The 18,176-nt window shown below is 38.7% G+C and overlaps 3 protein-coding genes across 3 annotated transcripts; 1 reads left to right on the top strand and 2 right to left on the bottom strand.

Moving 5' to 3' along the window:
• Positions 1 to 1,141: 1,141 nt before the first annotated feature.
• On the bottom strand, positions 1,142 to 11,310 carry LOC131778236 (fibroblast growth factor 1-like). Its single transcript, XM_059094631.2, has 5 exons — positions 11,271 to 11,310; positions 11,007 to 11,044; positions 3,337 to 3,709; positions 2,291 to 2,394; positions 1,142 to 1,741 (listed from the first exon to the last, which is right to left on the bottom strand). The coding sequence occupies exons 3-5, from the start codon at positions 3,698 to 3,700 to the stop codon at positions 1,544 to 1,546; spliced, it is 666 nt and encodes a 221-aa protein (XP_058950614.2). The 5' UTR covers positions 3,701 to 3,709; positions 11,007 to 11,044; positions 11,271 to 11,310; the 3' UTR covers positions 1,142 to 1,543.
• Positions 7,787 to 12,967, top strand: LOC131778273 (putative fibroblast growth factor 1). Its single transcript, XM_059094674.2, has 4 exons — positions 7,787 to 7,885; positions 9,336 to 9,639; positions 9,785 to 9,888; positions 11,879 to 12,967. Exons 1-4 carry the CDS (start codon positions 7,871 to 7,873, stop codon positions 12,146 to 12,148), a joined length of 693 nt encoding a protein of 230 aa, XP_058950657.1. The 5' UTR covers positions 7,787 to 7,870; the 3' UTR covers positions 12,149 to 12,967.
• Positions 12,968 to 13,893: 926 nt separating this feature from the next.
• On the bottom strand, positions 13,894 to 17,433 carry LOC131778237 (fibroblast growth factor 2-like). Its single transcript, XM_059094632.2, has 4 exons — positions 17,413 to 17,433; positions 16,979 to 17,291; positions 14,866 to 14,969; positions 13,894 to 14,118 (listed from the first exon to the last, which is right to left on the bottom strand). The coding sequence occupies exons 1-4, from the start codon at positions 17,431 to 17,433 to the stop codon at positions 13,894 to 13,896; spliced, it is 663 nt and encodes a 220-aa protein (XP_058950615.2).
• Between the last annotated feature and the right edge of the window lie 743 nt (positions 17,434 to 18,176).

The following is an 18,176-nucleotide window of genomic DNA, read 5'->3' as shown; positions in this document are numbered from 1 at the left end:
GGGAAAAACACGTTGATCTTGTTGTGAGAGACTGGCACAATGGAGGTAGTTAAAAGAACTAGAGATTAAATTCTCGCCTCTCGGAGATGACTCGGCATCTGGCTGAGACTTTGATAAAATTAAATTTGTCATAAAGTAAAAATTTTTATAATCGCATGATTTCAATCTATGAGACAAGCGAGCGATCTTTCTGCTAATCACACTATTTTTTACTAAAGAACATAATTGCATGTCCGTGAGTTGGACGCGTTTATTGCCTAGCTAAATATATTTCCTAACAACTTGAATCAGATCGTCGGCTTTGTCTAGACACTCCTTCAAAATAGCCACTGAAGTGAAACATTAAATGAAAAACATTCCCTAAAGAGCGTCCTGGTCCAGATTGTGCGTACATACATCTGACTGTGCGTACCTGCATTTGACTGAGGTTTTGATAAAATTAAATTTGTCATAAAGTAAAAATTTTTATAATCGCATGATTTCAATCTATGAGACAAGCGAGCGATCTTTCTGCTAATCACACTATTTTTTACTAAAGAACATAATTGCATGTCCGTGAGTTGGACGCGTTTATTGCCTAGCTAAATATATTTCCTAACAACTTGAATCAGATCGTCGGCTTTGTCTAGACACTCCTTCAAAATAGCCACTGAAGTGAAACATTAAATGAAAAACGTTCCCTAAAGAGCGTCCTGGTCCAGATTGTGCGTACCTGCATATGACTGTGCGTACCTGCATATGACTGTGCGTACCTGCATCTACCTGTGCGTACCTGCATCTGACTGAGGTTTTGATAAACTTAAATTTGTCATTAAGTAAAAATTTTTATAATCGCATGATTTCAATCTATGAGACAAGCGAGCGATCTTTCTGCTAATCACACTATTTTTTACTAAAGAACATAATTGCATGTCCGTGAGTTGGACGCGTTTATTTCCTAGCTAAATATATTTCCTAACAACTTGAATCAGATCGTCGGCTTTGTCTAGACACTCCTTCAAAATAGCCACCGAAGTGAAACATTAAATGAAAAACATTCCCTAAAGAGCGTCCTGGTCCAGATTGTGCGTACCTATAACTGATATAGACTCAGTGTAACTCTCGTTATTGAAAAATCGACTGTCTGAAAAAATGGTGAAACAGCTAAGAGACGACCAAAATGGCGGCTCGGCAACGTAATTTCAGGGCCACGATGTCTTTTCTGCTGATTAAGAATAGAATGAATGTCAAATTAAGTTGTTTGATACTCGTAATTAAGTCTCAGGTTTTTCTTTTCCCCACTTTTGCTTCCATTTGCGGATTGGTGAAACAACTCGACGCCGAATGCACCTTGTCACAATTTCCAGAGTAGTTTCGTATATAAAGCTTTAAATTTAGGCAGCCATTTTGAAGGAAGATCTGTTTATACAGCTAAGAATAATTCATCCTTGGAGACTGAAGGGCAGTGAGTCGACATCTAGTCATAGCTGTTACGCCCTGACTAGAAATCGACTGACAGCCCCTGGGTCTTCGAGGATGAGAACAATTAAAACTTAAGCCTTGATCAAAATTTGATGACAAGAAATTGTGTAGCAGTTTGTCCATGGAAAGTCTTCGTGGCGCGCTTTATTTGCCCGTTCCTCTTGATTCCAACCAACATGTCGTGTGGCTGTTTTCTGTAATATCTGTAAGACGCATAAGAGTGAAACGCGTTCTCTTCGTGAGTCTCTTTGAAGAGCGAGTCTCGGGTGGTTTGGCTTCTCTGAAAGAGAGCAAAAGGTGGAAGTTAGAGGTACACGGGGTAATCTGCAATGGACCAGTACGCGAGTATGGGAGTAGCAATAACCCAGAGTCCGGCTTCATCCTATAGAAACCGAGAAAAGTTGGGTTTCCTACACAAGTCAGTCAGTAATGTATGGTAACCTCTCTCTTTTTCAAACAACAGTCAAACTCTCACTACAATAGATTGTTAGTCCCGCATGTATAATTTTAATAGCTAAACAAAATTTGAATCATAACCACGTGATTGAAAAACGTTAAAAAAGCAGGATATCCAAAAGCAGTAAGATAAACCACGCTGATTCACGTTTGAACAAACTTATTGAATCCAACCCTTACTTTTAAAAAGCTTCGCGAAGTTTTTCTTGCCAGAAGTCATTTCTACTTCCTGATTTGAATGTAACAGTATCCTTTCCATGCTAAAAGTTACTCTTGTGACATCAGTTCTTGACTTTTTCTACACTTACGCCTTGTTAAAGGTTACTCTTGTGACATCAGTTCCTGACTTGAGGCTAAGAATTAATTCACTTACCAACCCACGAAGTGTTCCATCTCTTTTCATAGTTAGATACCTGCCCGTCGCTGGACTCATCAGCCTAACGAGACTGGGCCCGAATGACTGCATCTCAAACAACACTGGGAGCAGAAAAACACATAGTGGTAATGATCAGGTTCTTCATTGGCCGTAAGTTTCCCGCCTAAATGTTCTTGGGGCGGCTTCACACGCAATTTTGATAAACGCCCAAACCAAAAACCTTTGCGAAGGAGGTTTTCGCTTGGAGACCGCCCCTAGGTCGTAAAACAGCGCATTTCCATTGAATGCCACAAACCTTTGTCTGGACAAAGGTTATATTACAGACAAGGGAACCAACGAGGACTCAAAGAAAATAAGTGTAAGCGACCTTTAGCATTGCTCGTTAGAAATTTGTTACTTCATTCGACTCTCTCCCTGCGGACACCTCGCTAGTACAGACACGCCGCCATTGCGCTTAAAAAAATGACTGAAACAGATTATTATTATTGATGCAGGTACTTTTGTCCCCCAGCGCGACATTTCACTTGTTTTTTCTCGCGCTATAGCGGACACTTAGTACTTCGTCCAAAATCCTGACTCGCACAATATAAAGCTACAGCGAAACCATTCTTCAATTGGGTGCGGACAAGAGAATTTCCTGCTTACGGCTGGATCTTTTTCAGGTTCGTGAGGCCACGTTAGAAACTTAATGTCTGCGTAGTTACATATTATTTCAAAAGTTTAGACACAAAACAAATTTTTTTCTCTCGTACCCTGCTATTATAGACTCTCGCTATTACGGACGCTAAATCTTCCCCCGATGGTGTCCGCAATAACGCGATTCGACTTGAAACAATTTCTCGGCATCATTCGTTGGTTGTTGCCATTGTTGTACCAAACTGTAACGACTCGCCTTTGAGTAATTCTTATGAGGTTCTAGAGTAATCTCAGCAGTCTTGTTTTACGCCGCATTCAAGTTCAAATATGGACTGCAATGAATTTTTCTTGAATACACTGAGGTTTCAAACACTTAATGATTGTAATATTTACCAACTTATTCTTACCGTACTCGCTGTCCTGGTCAACCGTACCCCTCACTACCCCGCTGGGGAGAATTTGAAGGTGATAACCACTGCGGCAGAATATTTTACAGTTTGTGGTCGTTGTTGGTCTTTTCGTTATCTTGCGGACGCGTCGAAAAGAGTTTTCTATGGAAGATCGTGGACGTTTCTGCCTATTGAGGAGGAACGTTCTTAGGAACCGGTTTTGGGTGTTGTCTTCATCGTTCCTTGAAGTTGAGTGAGGTCCTTTGAGTGGCTTTTGCTCTTTTTTTTGCGGTTTTGTCTCTTTATATGGTTTGGCTGACGAGTGTATCTCCGTAAAATATGAGAGTAGAAGATGAACGTAGAGCAGATACATGTAGTTCATAGTTGACAGCTTGGATGGAAAAAAAATTGAATTAAAATCAGAACAATATAAAAAAAACACAGTTCAGCAAATTATATCAAATGCCTTAAAATATCCTCAATTAACGTTGGACAATTGGCTAGCCACTAAAAGAGTTTCGTGGGCTAAAAAAGGTGTTCAACTGTGCAACTAATTCTATCTTTGGTATGATTTGAAACAAATATTTGGCAGACCAGTTTTCCCAATTCCTTGAAACCCTGAACAAATATATCGCAGATGTAGAACTAGCAGCCACCTTTACTCTCCAAAAGCTTTTGCTTATCTATAAGCGTGAGAGATCTGCTTGTTGTGATGATAATGTGCAGTGATAGCCAGCTTAATTTTAGCTTTTTACTTTAACCGCCATGACGGAAACAACCAGATGATTATTAGAAACTGATGCAATTCTTCCCTAGTGAAAAGAGAACTAGTGGCGGACAACTTTTAAGAAAAAGGAACTTTTTCGTCAGGTAACTCTCAGCTCGGAATTCTAGAGACTAATCAGATTTTCCAAGTTATGCTGCTGATTTTGCTGTCTTTGTACTTCCTGAGTTTAGACCTGAACTCTTATCAAACTACAACAGATTTAACATTACATAACAAAAAAGCGGTATTCGTTGGATAGTATACAAGATTCCCTTTGCTTAGTAAACAAAATGTGTGATGTAATCTGGTAATTTCTGATTGATCACAATAATCAAACATGTTATATGATCTATAGAGCATTCAAGGTTTCCCACAGACCCCTAAGTTATTTCATAACCTATAACTTTATTTGAATTATCGACTTTTAAAGCTGAGTATAGCGTTACTTTTTTCTTTAACAAAAAAAACACCCCACTTTAGATAATCCGAAGTAAGCTTATTAATCCCCCAGAAGACACTACTCGGTCTTTGTTTTGACAGGCACTGAGGTTTAAATGACAAAATAGGTTATGATCTGAACGTAAGGATGTTAAACACGTTTTTGAAGACACAAGAATGCTTAATAACGACTTTCGAAGTGTTTCAGCTTTTTTTTTCGTTCGGTGCTGAAAACAACACAGAGAAAAGGAAAAAAGATTTCTAGAATAACGTACCAGGATTTGGTTACGAATGTATGCTATACACAAATCCGTATCTGTGAGATTTCAAATGACTTCCAATCTTTGCCATGTTCTGTCTAAGTCTTTTTTTTTTTTACGGGTAGATAAGCTGATCACAGCAAACTCATTAAAACTTTGAGGGGCATTTCAATATACTGATTTTAGAATAAGATTTAGTGTAGTCAAGAAACGACTGATTCAGCTAAAATTCTTCTGGCCGATGCATTTCTTTGATGGTTCATTGATTGTTTTAAGCTCGTACCTGGATTTGCTGGTAATCTGGCACAACTGTTCGCAAATGGCGCAATTCTTGGCTTTAGTCACGGCAGTGAAATCGAAATGATAAATTTATCTTTTTCTCGCAACTACGAGCTTTCTTATCTCAATAAATACAGTAATGACATAAGTATAATTAGCACTCTTGCCAGACACTCCAAAGTTGTTAGCACTCTATTGTAACATCAAGCACAAAACGGGTCTGAAAAGCAAAAACCTCTAATAAACAGGACAGATATTTTAGGACGCTACTAATTGTTATTTATTTCGCTATTTGCAGACTTGCGGTTTGCTAATTTGAAAGGCAAAAATTCGCGAGGCCTTCTTTACATAGCTTCGTTTTGTAGACTATTGTGTTTCTTTGGCATTATAGTCAAAGAAACAGGCTTAGAATTATAGCTTTTCTCTTAGTGACAAAGCAACACATTGAAAAGTATATACGTTATTAACACATTTAGCTTCATGAATCAAAGGAACCAGTTGAATTGATTCTAAATCACTTCCGGAACGAGGCCGGTTTCCCTTAAAACGCCATAGTCTTTGAGCTAAAGTAAAAAATCTTTAAAGGAAATTGTTCACATGCGCAAGATTTTTTCGTCTCCCAAAGGTGCTCTCCGATCCTTCATTCTCAGCTCATTGTTTGTTTGTATTTTCTTAAACTTATTCTACTAGCTTTAAAGTGAAATATCGTTGTATGAATGTTTGCATGACTGTGTAATTTTGGTTTTTGTCTTTTGCTCCAAATAAGCGCTAACAAGAGTTAATTTGCACTGAATTTTAAGCAGTCGGCTTTCTTTTGACCTCACGTGTTGTCTTTGCGTAGGTTTTGTTCCTTTTCAATTTGGTCAACGTGCCATGACAAGACCTGTCCTTTAGGCACCCAGCGGAAAAGACGTATTGTTAAGTTTTTCTACAGTAGAACATTAGTCCTGCCTCTTTCGCTGTAAAGGTAATAAATACCAACAGAGGCGGGGTAGAGTGACAAAGCGATATAATTCATGTCCGGCCTTTTGACCACCTAAAGATAAATAAAGTTTTGGTCTTCCCTTTTTTTCTGGGTCTTGTCCATGTTTCTGTCTGTTCTTATGGTCAATTTTGTCAGGAGAAGACTGCACTCAGGGTAATTTGGTAAGGAGTGGCGGTTGGTAACAGAAGTCACTATCCATGACAAATCGGAGAAACCGATTTTTCGGTCGATAGGTAATCATGAACCATCATTTTTAGTGTTTTATTAAAGTCGAGACTATGGCCACGAGAGAATTTTCTTGTATATGAATATGCCTTTCCATCACTGAAAAATACCCTTTATTTCTGATGATGTTACAAATTACTTCATTTACCTCACTTGTAAAGTCTCTCCCATATTATCTTACTTAATCCGGCATATCTGCCTCTCTAATCAGGCATGCTGTCTGCATGCTTACTCAGTGGTCTATCATATCCTTTCGATACGTAAAGGAGGCCTTTTTAAACTACCTTTTGGTAGTTTGTACACTATCTGAGGTTCGTAGCACCGTAATTTATTATTAAAATCAAATTTATAGCCCCTATACCAGTTTTTTGTTCCAATCGCGCCGGGTTTAATTCGCTCTTTTCTCAAAGTGAGACAATCTGTATAAAACGCACAAAGAAGATCTCTGAATTAGAGAAGATCTTTGTGGTTGCACTCATCATGGTATTTCCTCTTCTAAAATATGAGCGAAATTTTTTCAACTCATGCTTTAAATCAAACTTTCAATTTGGCTGGCTTTAACATTGAGAGCCAAGTCTTTGCAAAGTAATTAACAACCGCAGGAAGGCAAACCAAAGGCTATTGATGGTTATCCTTAGTGTTTGGTTGCATAAAATTTGTAAATCTTAAATTTCTCGCAGGATCTTAGTTCGAAACGACTAAAATGAACAGTTCATAATATTAAGACGATAAGGTACAGAATTACGAACTGTCTGTAAGGAAACGTTTTGGACGTAACATTTTTTTCAACCTGATTCAATGCCATATATTCGCGCTTTCGACCAGCAAATTCGTTACATCAAGTGAGGATACCAGGCTGTTTTCACTCTTCAAGTGTAACGACTTCCATGTATTTCACGCGCGGTCTCCCTCCATCAGGTAATTAACAAGCCCTGTCGGCACATTTTTGTTTGAAATATCACGATCGTATTGGTCGAATCATGGCAAATGAAGCACAAGTCAATCTCTAGTTTTGGTGTGGCCGACTTCTGATGCCTAACTTACCCCGACAATCAATATACCTCTTGACAATAGTTCGCACAGATATCAAAAGTGATTAGAAGGTTCTGTTAAGGATACGCTAGCTAGACGTCAACTCTTTGTTCATATTAACGTTGGATCTTGTCGCGCTATCAGTAGGAGAGTTATATCCTGCTTTTCTTCGCATTACCCTCATCAGGGATGGCTAATAGATTGTTTTGTTTGGCTTCCAACAAAGGCCGCACGATTACAGCGATTTGCATCCTTATTTGTTTCCCTCAATAATCTTCAAGCTGCTTTCACACTGTGATTTCAACAGTGGTTTATTTAATTCGATTGAAACACCTACCTCCATTCAGATCCGTACGTTTTCAGGTTGTTTGCATTTTCCACAGCGTTTGCCGGCTTCAAAAGCTTCCGGTCTTAATCACCAACTCACCAAGACGTCTCTACCTCTCAGACAAGTCTGGGTGAATTTGCCTTTTGCAAGAATATTTTACATCTCAGCCCATATCTGTTTCGAACGCAGGGCTCTTGTGTTCTGGTTACGCCCGTTGGCGAAACCTGCGATTGATCTTAATGGCTCCGTCGATGGTAAGTCCTAGAATGACGATATACAAGTATCTTTTTTCGTAATCAGTATGTGGTGGAGATATTTGAATGGCAAACCGGCCCACTTTTACGACGTTCAGACTCACGCACGATAAAAGGCGTGGGAAGAATATTTGATAAAATTTCTTTCTTTCAGGTGAGCATTAGCGTAGCACGGGCGGGCGGTTTCGAGTGACATTTAATGACTACAGTTTCCATTGATTTGTTGCCACCAAAGTTCAGTGAACCTTCTAACTTAGATAGCATAATTTCATTTCGTTGATGATTAAAGCGATCTCTCGAATATCTCTTGAGAGGCCACGTTCTAGATTATTTTCAACGGCAAGACTATGTAAAACTGCTCAAGATGGTGACTGACGGCAAATTTTATTGCTGATCAAAGCATGTGATTCGTTGGTTAAGGCGCGCACATTCGTGTTATCGAGCATGAGAGGGTATTCAAAGAAAGACCTACTGTATTCAACCACAGACGAAACCACATTAGCAGAGTTTGAGGTGAAAAAACAAACTTGTTTTTTCCATATTTCTGGTGCTACTCGTTCACTGGCGCGATTAAAAATAACGATCAAATTTCACAAATGCTGGTGTACTGTAATGTTTCCTGATAAAAAAAACAAATGTGCTACAATTATTACAATTGAGCCTTTTTAAATTTTCTTCAAAAGTCTTTGTATTCAAAAGCAATCTAGTTATTTCCATCTGTCTCCTCTCTCTCCGGGACCCTTCAGAACATAGCGTGCTTAATTAGCCCTGAAATAACAATAATTGTAAAACAAGGAAAGGAAAGCACGAAATGAAATGAAAGCTGGCTCTAGGCACTGTTTTGAGCTAAATGTTCCGGTCGCCAGTTTTACGGTCAGTGGCTAATATACCGAAGAAGCAAGTCTTTCACGTATTGTTCTAAACCCACGAATTTTCAAAGAATATTAAGATTGAGGAAGCGCGAGAACCATTAAAGAAAGGCAATAACAAACAAAATTGTTCTCGTTTTTCACGTTGTTGTTGTTGGAGGTGATTTTGACCTGCCCTTGTTCGTTCGTGACTCTAGCGATGTGCCGGTTGCTATGAAAGAACAAAACATTGTTTGATGACAGTGCACTAAAACGAACCAAAAATAGCGAGCCAAGTAGCTAAATATGGAAACACACGACCCCCTACCCGACTACAGATAACAGAGCAGACCTTTCCATTTCAACTGGGGGACAAAGCAGTAAGAAAACTGAAGAAATTTCCATTCATCGAAGCCATAAATAACTTTGCCACTTCCCCTGGAACGAAGTAATTTTTTCACTTTTTGAAAAGGGCGTTTTTATAATTGACTATTCATGCCTCTCTCACACGAGCGTTGACGTTCATTTATTTAAAGTTATAAGATCTGCTCTTCTTTGGGGAACTTCTCGCTAACATATTGCCTTCATTTTTTTCCTGGCAGCTTAGAGTTTCATTGTGCCTTATTTGGGCCGTGCTAGCTCTTTCTCCATTCCCGTATGTGGTATCCAGGCCCTCTCGCATACGCCGTCCGAGATGTATTCACACCAAAGGAGATGACAGTGATGGAATCGACGAATCGTCGGCTAATATTCGAATAAATTACCAGATCTTTAAAGTTGCATCTAAAACTCCCTCTCATGTACAGATTGTACAGCTCTTTTGCAAGACGGGATATTTTCTGGCACTAAATGTTACGGCAAGGAAGAACCGTGTTGTCGGAATCGTCAATGAATCAAGTGAAAGCAGTAAGTAGCTGTTACCGTCCCTTCCCTACCCCAGAGGCAAGAACATATGTCCCTCCTTCGATTTATGTAACCATGATGTTTATTCTAACCTTCACACACACACACACACACACAAAGCTTGTTTTAACGAACTTTGTACTTTTAGCATTTTTCGAGTCCCAGTCCCTTGGAACGAGTATTGTCAGGCTGCGAAATATTGCCAGCGGACGATTTTTGGCGATCAATTCAAAGGGAAGGATTATTACACAGGTATGACTTGGTTTCTAGCTTGCCTTTGTCGAGAATGATTAGAATAGATAATACTTTGGAAAGAGAGGTCATGGTTCGAGTCCTGGCAAGTCGATGCAATTTATTTTTAACAAGATACTTAACCTTGCGCTGACTCTCTTCACCCTAAAGTATGACTGGCTACCGCAATATACACCTGATAGAAAGGAAAATCAAACTATGAATTCCTTAGGGGGTTGGGAAGAGGGTAACTTGTGATTGACTGACATCCCATCCTGCCGGAAATAACTTTTTGTTCGCCCAAGCTCCAATCCCGCATTATTTTACGTTCGCGCATATAGGAAAGTGTCATATTTATCACTGTAAACCAACTTACAAATATCATTCTCAGAAATACATTACACTTGTGAGATGTGCAGTGAGCAGTAGCGCGGCCCATTCTGTAATTGCGAAAATTGGTTTTCTTTTTTAATTAAACGTTTACAAAACTATTTAACGCTATGATGGAAGCTCAGTCGATCAGGTTTGAATCGAGAACGGATCTCAACGCAAAATTGTTGGCATCCCTTCAAAGGTTTTCCCACAAGTTGTAATACAGAAGTAAGAGCCCTTTCTTAGAAATCGGATACTTTCACTTTGATGTTTGCTAAGATTTTGCTCTGGTTCATTCATTCAACATTAAGTAAGTTATGTAAGTTTTAAGTATTACGTAATACTTTAAAAAACATTCATAACCGCAGGCGTAAACAGACTTAGAGTCATCGAACACAAATGTGCGTTTCCGAAGAGTCTTCGAACGACACTGAAGACATTCATAGTTTAAAGATTTGCGGCACAAATTAAGTATACTAAGGCGAACCCTGACATAGCAACCGAAGTAAACCGAAAAAAATTGCGAATTGATCCAAATTATAAACCAGAATAAACCAAATTATCGAAATTCTGCTCTCAAATATCACATTTTAATTAACTTTTGATAACGTATCCACCTTAGAGGTCGAGGTACAAATCATTGATTACAATGTGTTATTCACGTGTTTTAGACATATGTCCTTTATTCCTATATTAATAAACTATCGTAAAAGTGATCTGATAACATGCAAGATGTACCACAATTACAGAAATGTTTAAAATCTTACCTTTATGTCGTTTCTTGAAGAGCTGCCGTCTCTTTTAACTTAAATGATAAAAAAAAAATAATAATCTCATATTTTATATCAAGCTTAACAAATAAAGTTTCATTTAAAAAAAAAGTTATGATGCATTTAAATCTTTAAATAGATGAAGCCCTAATTAATCTATTAGACCATGTGGTATTGTAGATAATGTTATATGTTGGCACAGCCAATACGCAAAGAAAATAACAAGATTTTCAACAGAAAACACTGATATCAGTTACTTACTTTTTCTGTTGCGCAAATCTTCGAGTTTGGGGCCATTGGATTCAACGTGAACAAGGGTGCAAACTGACTGGGACTTGCCTTTTTATATTCTTCTATTCCCCGCGTGGTTTGCGTATGGTTGCTGAAAAACTTTTTTACCCCTGCACACGGCCTTAGAATAGTGACACATCGATCTTTATCATACTTGTGACAATCACTCGCAGAATAATTACTTTTCTATTTTTATGAAAGGACTTCTCATGGAATTGCTGCGTTGAAATACTATACTCTTTCTCTTTCTCTTACTGAGCACATTTACCCAACGCAATCAAAAACCATCGAAGAGTCTTGGAAAACTTCGTAAAGTTGGACGCGCGCCTCTTTCTCTATGCAGCCCCATTCCTTCTCTCCCTTCCCTTTCCATCCTTTCACCCTACCCTCGTACAAAGACGATCTTAATTTTTTGGGGAAGGAATCAGGGAAGGAGGGAAAGGGAGTTTAACCACTGTGAAAGCACAAAGTGTGAAGAATGAGTATTTGCACCCGTGTCCCCGGCTTAGGATTTTTAGTTAAAATCGTTGCTTAGTTTTATGAGGTTAAACTCTTTTGTGACTTTTATCTTCTATCAGTCTAAAATTTCGGATGAAAGCATTTTCAAGACGATGTACGAGGAAAACTACTTCCATACATTTACTTCGCACAAATATTTCAAGATCAAACGACATGACCTGTTCCTTGGAATCAAACAAAATGGACGCTGTAAGTCTCCAAAGTTGACATACCCTGGACAAATCTCAGTTCAGTTTCTGTTGCTGCATAACAACAACACCGATAAAATGAGAATAGCAACGCCTGCAAGACAAAGTCGCGTGAAACAAGGCAAGAGAGACATGGGTTAACAACAGAGCACAGACAGAAGAAACTGCGATTTTTACATGGGAATAAAAGAGCCATTTTGTGCCGCCGGAACTAAAAAACCATTACTTTTGTCGCTTTTTCAGCTGCCAAAAGAAAGTTTAAATTTCCCTTGCCTGAAAAACTTGAGCGTTTGGCAAATCAGAAGGCAATATCGAACATTTTTTTGGTGTTCGGAAAGTCTGTAGCCATTGAAAGAAAGAGACAAACTGATCTTATATGCGTCATATACGGGAAAGTGCATTATTCAAACGAAAAGAAAGGAAAAAAGGAAAATAAATTCTCTATTATTAGTTAGTATTAACATATGAAATCTTCTTTCCATTTAGATGTTTATAGGTATTCAGAGGCCATAAATCATGTTAATGCACCTTACCTAAATCATTTGTACAAATTTGGAGCAATTCTCTGGAATTTCACTCAGAGACAAACATTTGCATTTTCCATGTTTCCATTTTTACACAGATTATCCAATATCAGAGTACAATCCGTGCAACAAATCAGTGGCTTCATCTCATAAATGCATATACGATGTTAGTATCCCCTTGATGGAAGATCCATGTATGATAATTTAACAATTGTAAACTTTTCTTAGAAAATAGTAAATTCTAGTCGAGTTTCCTTACTGTTGGTTTTCCCGAAAAGACACGACGCATCTTCGCAGACTTAGAAATGTCGTAGAGTCTTTTAATTTATATTTTGAACAATGTATACCTTTCATTTTGAGGCGAATGTAAAGTATTGCATGTTTAACTCTTGAGTATTCAGAGATGATTAGCATGCATCTTCTCCTTGCGATTCTGCTATGTTATCTTACAAACAGGTTAGGAGAATAAAGAAGCTCATCAGTTACCTGGTGTTATCTTGTTTTATAAAATAACTGAGATGATATCAACACCCTGATTGGTCAAAAATCTATCGTTTATTGCATCGGTACACCCATAGAAAATTAAAACTTATTTAAAGAAAGCAATAGGCGGCACTATCTGCGTGATAACCCACACAGAATGTCAGGTGAACACGAGAAAATCGAATCGAAATGGTTGTAAATCACGAGCTGGGGGCAGTTGATTTACAAAATTTTCTCGTTTTCTCGCAACATCCTGTGTGGGTTATCACGCCAGTAAAAGAAAATTCGTTCTCTTGCTCGGATAAATCAAATTCTCTTGTTTGATTTCAGGGAAACTTTATGAGAATTAATGTGGAGAATTACTTACTATATATTGTCGAGTCAAAGGGTTAAGGGAATGGTATTGCCTTTTTGTCGAGTCTTAATATCATCACGGCATTTTTTTTCCGTGAGTCCTTCGGAGAATGAGTGATATAAGTATCCAAAACGAGCAAATAAAAACGGTATCAAGCTCCTAACATGCAACAATTTTTTATGTTACTTGATTAGGAAAGGAATTAACCATACATACAACATGAGGAAGAAGGATTTCAGTCGCGTTAATCGTCCCTATTTTCAAAAAAAATTCAAATGTTAGGTGTGAGTTCAGAGCGAATTATACCCTTTCATTGGTTCAGAAGCAAAACCGAAAACCAACACACGCGTTTTTGCGGTATCTTGTCAAACAAAACGTGGATAGAAGATAGCGACTGAGACTGGAGCGAGTTGGAGCGTGTAGGTCCTCGCTTTCGGCTTGTAACACGGAGAAAAGAAATTGACTGAAGCCCAAAATTCTTTGAAACCAAATCGCTTCGCAATCCCTTCGCTTGTCAGAATAATTCAATTGTGGAGTCGAGCCAATCTCAAGCTGTCGCTGTTTAGAGCGATGAATTGAATACTGTCCTGTCCGGGAAGAGTGGAAGTAGCTTGTTTTACTTCTCCGTTTCGTTTTATACTGATAAACATGTCGTAATGTTCTTTCATGTAATACTTAAAAGAGGCGAACGATAGAAAGAGGTTCTCTTCGTGGTTTTGATAGAATAAACATTCGTCTGTTGCTTCTCCCTGCAAAAGAAAAGGAGATACCTACAATTGATATGGATAGTTCCAAAAGGTCATCAAAGGAATTGAAACCTAATGAAAAAATACTATAAAAATAGAATAAGCAATTTGTAGTCAAGCGGCAGAGGACGAGGATAACATGAAACAAAAAAATGAGTAACTTAAAAAATGGAAAGTGTTTCCGTACGTCCACTCAGTAAAAGATCGCAGATGACGTCAAAATGTAGTGACGTCATCTACACTCTGACCGTCAATAGATCATAAACAAAAACCGGTCAAAATGCGTGTGTAAGTCAGCTTATCGTACACAATTAAATATACGAGAAGAAGAGGAAAAATTAGAAAACAGAATAACAACAACAATTTCGTATTGTTTCATAAACGACATCGTCTGTGTTGTGCTTTGGTATGGGTATGCCTCATTTAACAAATAGATTCCAAGTTGCCGTGCGTCTGTTCAGTAATAGATCACAGATGACGTCAAAATGTGGTAAGAACAAAAAAGTGGCACACGAGGCGTAGCCGAGTGTGTCACTGATGTTCTTACCACATTTTGACGTCCTCTGTGATCTATTACTGAACAGACGCACGGCAACTTGGAATCTACTTGTTTTATATAATAAAGAATTTTAAAAAGTTTAAATGATGACGTCGCCTATACATCTGTCCTCCCAATAGATCATAAGTGAGAACCAATCAGAATGCGTGCATAACTGAGCTTCTTACATAAAATAAACTTCCTCTACTTACGATTGTATGCAGGATTCCCTTAGAATTGATTGCGAAGAACTTCCCAGTTCCAATGCTTCGGATTCGAACAACACTTGGACCAAACGACTGGAGCTCAAATTTTACTGCGAGACAGAGATACTTCAGTTTTAGTCTAAGGAATCAATCTTGCTTCATTCGCGATCTATATCCAGTCTTAGCTCTCGATCGGAGGAGGCGGACCAAAAGGCGGAGTTGGGTGTGGGGGCAGGGGCAGGGGCAAGGGCGAAAACCAGCGGAGATCGATCGGTCGCAGTTCCGTTCTTATCATTGACAGTAGCGTGGAACAAGCTGAAATACATCAGGAGTGGCTAACACACTGCTCAGAATGGCAACTCTAGGATAAGCTCCAATCGAATCTTACATGATACACTTTGCCTTTTAATAAAATTTTTCCGTCCTTTTTACACGATGTACCGACGAAGTTTGCCGAACGCTTGCGAGTATCGAGCGACTTTCCGTTCAAGTAGACACTTTCTATTAAGGGGGAGGTTTGGCAAAACCGAAGGGCACGGATGACTCGAGTATCAGTCTATACAGGAGGATCTCGATTACATGCTCGAGATTGAGCCAAAGAACATACTGCTCTAGTAAACTAGTTCATGCACAAAACAAACTACATAAAGGACAAACTCAAAGTTGTCGATAGCTTAAAGAGCGTTTAAATTTTGAATTTAATTTTGAATTTCTTGTTAAGGGATTTCAAAGGACCTTGGTATTTGTTATAATTTATTCCCACCAGCAGTACCGCTGGGGATCAGGGAAAAACAAAACAGAAAAATCGGCTTGAAACCGGATGTCTTAACTGGCCTGCACAGCAGTCGCTCCCATTTCCGTTTACCCAAGTGGGATTTACGTGAGTGAAGCCGAGATTGGAGCGAAATGAAAGGAAAAAAAAAAACTCCCTCCCCTCTCCTCCCCCTTCGCTCTTTGTTCGTTGTTTGCCACGTGTCCTATGCGACTCCTGTAAGGCTTTAAGGGAACAGCAAAAACTCCCCATGCAAGTTCAAACGGGTTTATATCCTTCATTATTGCTCTTTTGAATTGACAAACAACCGTTTAAAGACGTGTAAGATTTGAGATTACGACCACTTTTCATTCCTTGATCTCTTGAACGCCTTTTGGGTCAGTTCTAAATAAAGATCATTCTATTTCGTGAGAAAAACCGGTATGATCTGTATTTGTGCATTAAAATAGTGATTAAAACATTAATTGAAATATGTCTCCATCCCTCCGTGTAGCGTGTGGTAATAAGTTTTCTTAAAAAGCGGCTTTTGCAGTGGGAACTTGAATTTAACTGTGTGAGTTCGATGCCGTTATATTTGCTACTCCTGCTTCTTTGCGTGAATGAGTAGACACCTTTTCTTATCATGTTTAGCACAGTCATGTTGGTCATGACTTTGTTTGAGATAATAAGATCGCAGTGTAGGTTGTCATGAATATGGCAGTGGCTGATGAACACTTCTAGAATTTGTATTAATCATTGGTCCCACGGTGATCGTTTATTTCCGTTACTTAAAATTCGTTTGGAGACCTTGGTATTGATATCAAACAATATTGTTCACAAGGTTCGAGATTTCCCTTAAAAAAAATAAATTGATTCAAGGAGCTCATAGTTTTGCGCCATACATTCATGCATTCCTTAAAGTAAAGATGAATGCTCTAACCGAAATAGTTTCACAACTTTTTTTCTCTGAGAAACAGAGGGGTTTTCGGGAAAATTGTGCGGGAAATCGCAGTACAGGTAGCTTCGGTTGGCAGTTCAAGCTAAGCGTCTTTGAGGCGTATTTCCACTTAGTGAATAACTGACGGCACTAACGAATCAGTAATGCGTTTTCGTGTTAAATTCCGCATTAAAAATTGTGAAGTTGTTGTTTCTCAGTTCTCTAACCCACAGCTGGGAAGGATACTTATGCGGGAGGAAATTAGAACTTAATTTGCTCACTGTTAATGACTTATAAAAACAATCTTTCGACTTAATTGAAACAAATGTACATTAATAATCGGTCAGACACTGGCAATACACGTTGCAATTGTATCCAGACTAAAAAAAATAAAAAACAGATTATAAACTCAGAAAGCCTAAAATACTTACCATATGAACTGTGTCGATTCAAAGAACCAGAAACTGTTCCGTTTGCATTACAATGAAGAAACAGTCCTACTCGGCCAAAAAGACGAATTCGCCTGCTGTTCGTTGGACGTTGGGTTAAAGTTATGGGTGATGCTTCTTTGGTGTAAACTGCTGGCTTGTTATTCTTTATCCGATGCTTGTGGAATCGGGGTAGAAGGGGGCTACTTTGCCTGAAGCTCGGCTTGGTCTCGTTGGATCTTCGTTCGTTCCCGAGATCATGTGATGGCACGTTACTCGGGAAAAGAGTGATTACACATACGATGCTTAAAACTACCTGGAATGAAGAGTAAACAGAACGATGAAGAATACTCTTGTCTCTCAATATCAAAAGCAAAAATATACAACCATGGAAAGCCCTTATCGTGACTTATATGATGAAGATTTGGAGCCGTTACCATGAAAGGGAAACTGCTCATCTCGAACGACGTGGGAAAGAAAAGGAAAATTCCAGAAAATAATTGTGTAAATCTTGTGCCTACTGTTAGCACTCCGTGGGCCCATCATCGTGCTCAGATACTATTTCGTCGTAACCAGACAACTCAGACCACAGTCAAACAGTGAAAAACAGCAAACTGATACCTAAAATGACGATCCTTCTAAAAGTTCATTGTTTGTTTTTTAATAAACTGAACTCAGTTTAGTCACTGGAGGAGGCAGATTAAGATCACTTCCGCCCCCGTTATTTTGGCATTATTAGCGACATCCGTTTTAGGGGCTGTAGTTTCAATGATGCCACCCAGTTTGATCCGAAAAAAGAAAGAATCTAAAATCGATGGATGCCGCAACTTTTCTGTCCCATTTGCTCTTAACTTGCAATGACGGCACACTTTCTGCCTACATAAGCAATGAGTCCCGCAAAGGATGAGAGTTACCCCCACAAGACAAGGTGGAAAAGAGAGGAAGTTACCTTGAGGTATCAAAATTGCGTGCACTTTCATTCGACATTCCTACAATTTCTTAACAATAACCATGTTCTAAATTACAAAAAGTCACGCTGTTTTCCACAGTGCAATAAATTTGATCACTTTGGCTAAAATTTTTGACCAACTGCAACACATATCCACTAATAAAATCTTTGGCGTTGCAATTATGCAATGCATGCAATGGAGCAGTTTCAGCTGCATACCTTGCTGGCTGATCACACTCTTTTAATTTGTCG

Source organism: Pocillopora verrucosa, chromosome 9 (assembly GCF_036669915.1).
Source record: "Pocillopora verrucosa isolate sample1 chromosome 9, ASM3666991v2, whole genome shotgun sequence".
In the NCBI taxonomy this organism is placed as follows: domain Eukaryota; kingdom Metazoa; phylum Cnidaria; class Anthozoa; order Scleractinia; family Pocilloporidae; genus Pocillopora; species Pocillopora verrucosa.
This window is presented reverse-complemented; position numbering and strand designations above follow the sequence as displayed.

Coding starts and splice junctions, on each gene's coding strand:
- LOC131778236 (XM_059094631.2), bottom strand. CDS start 3,700: ATGAACTACATGTATCTGCTCTACGTTCATCTTCTACTCTCATATTTT. Junction 2,395..3,336: donor TGACCAGGACAGCGAGTACG/GTAAGAATAAGT, acceptor TTCTGCTCCCAG/TGTTGTTTGAGATGCAGTCA. Junction 1,742..2,290: donor ATGGAACACTTCGTGGGTTG/GTAAGTGAATTA, acceptor GCTCTCTTTCAG/AGAAGCCAAACCACCCGAGA.
- LOC131778273 (XM_059094674.2), top strand. Junction 9,640..9,784: donor CAATGAATCAAGTGAAAGCA/GTAAGTAGCTGT, acceptor TTGTACTTTTAG/CATTTTTCGAGTCCCAGTCC. Junction 9,889..11,878: donor AGGGAAGGATTATTACACAG/GTATGACTTGGT, acceptor ATCTTCTATCAG/TCTAAAATTTCGGATGAAAG.
- LOC131778237 (XM_059094632.2), bottom strand. CDS start 17,433: ATGAGCAGTTTCCCTTTCATG. Junction 17,292..17,412: donor TGAGCAGTTTCCCTTTCATG/GTAACGGCTCCA, acceptor TCTTCATTCCAG/GTAGTTTTAAGCATCGTATG. Junction 14,970..16,978: donor GAATCGACACAGTTCATATG/GTAAGTATTTTA, acceptor TCTGTCTCGCAG/TAAAATTTGAGCTCCAGTCG.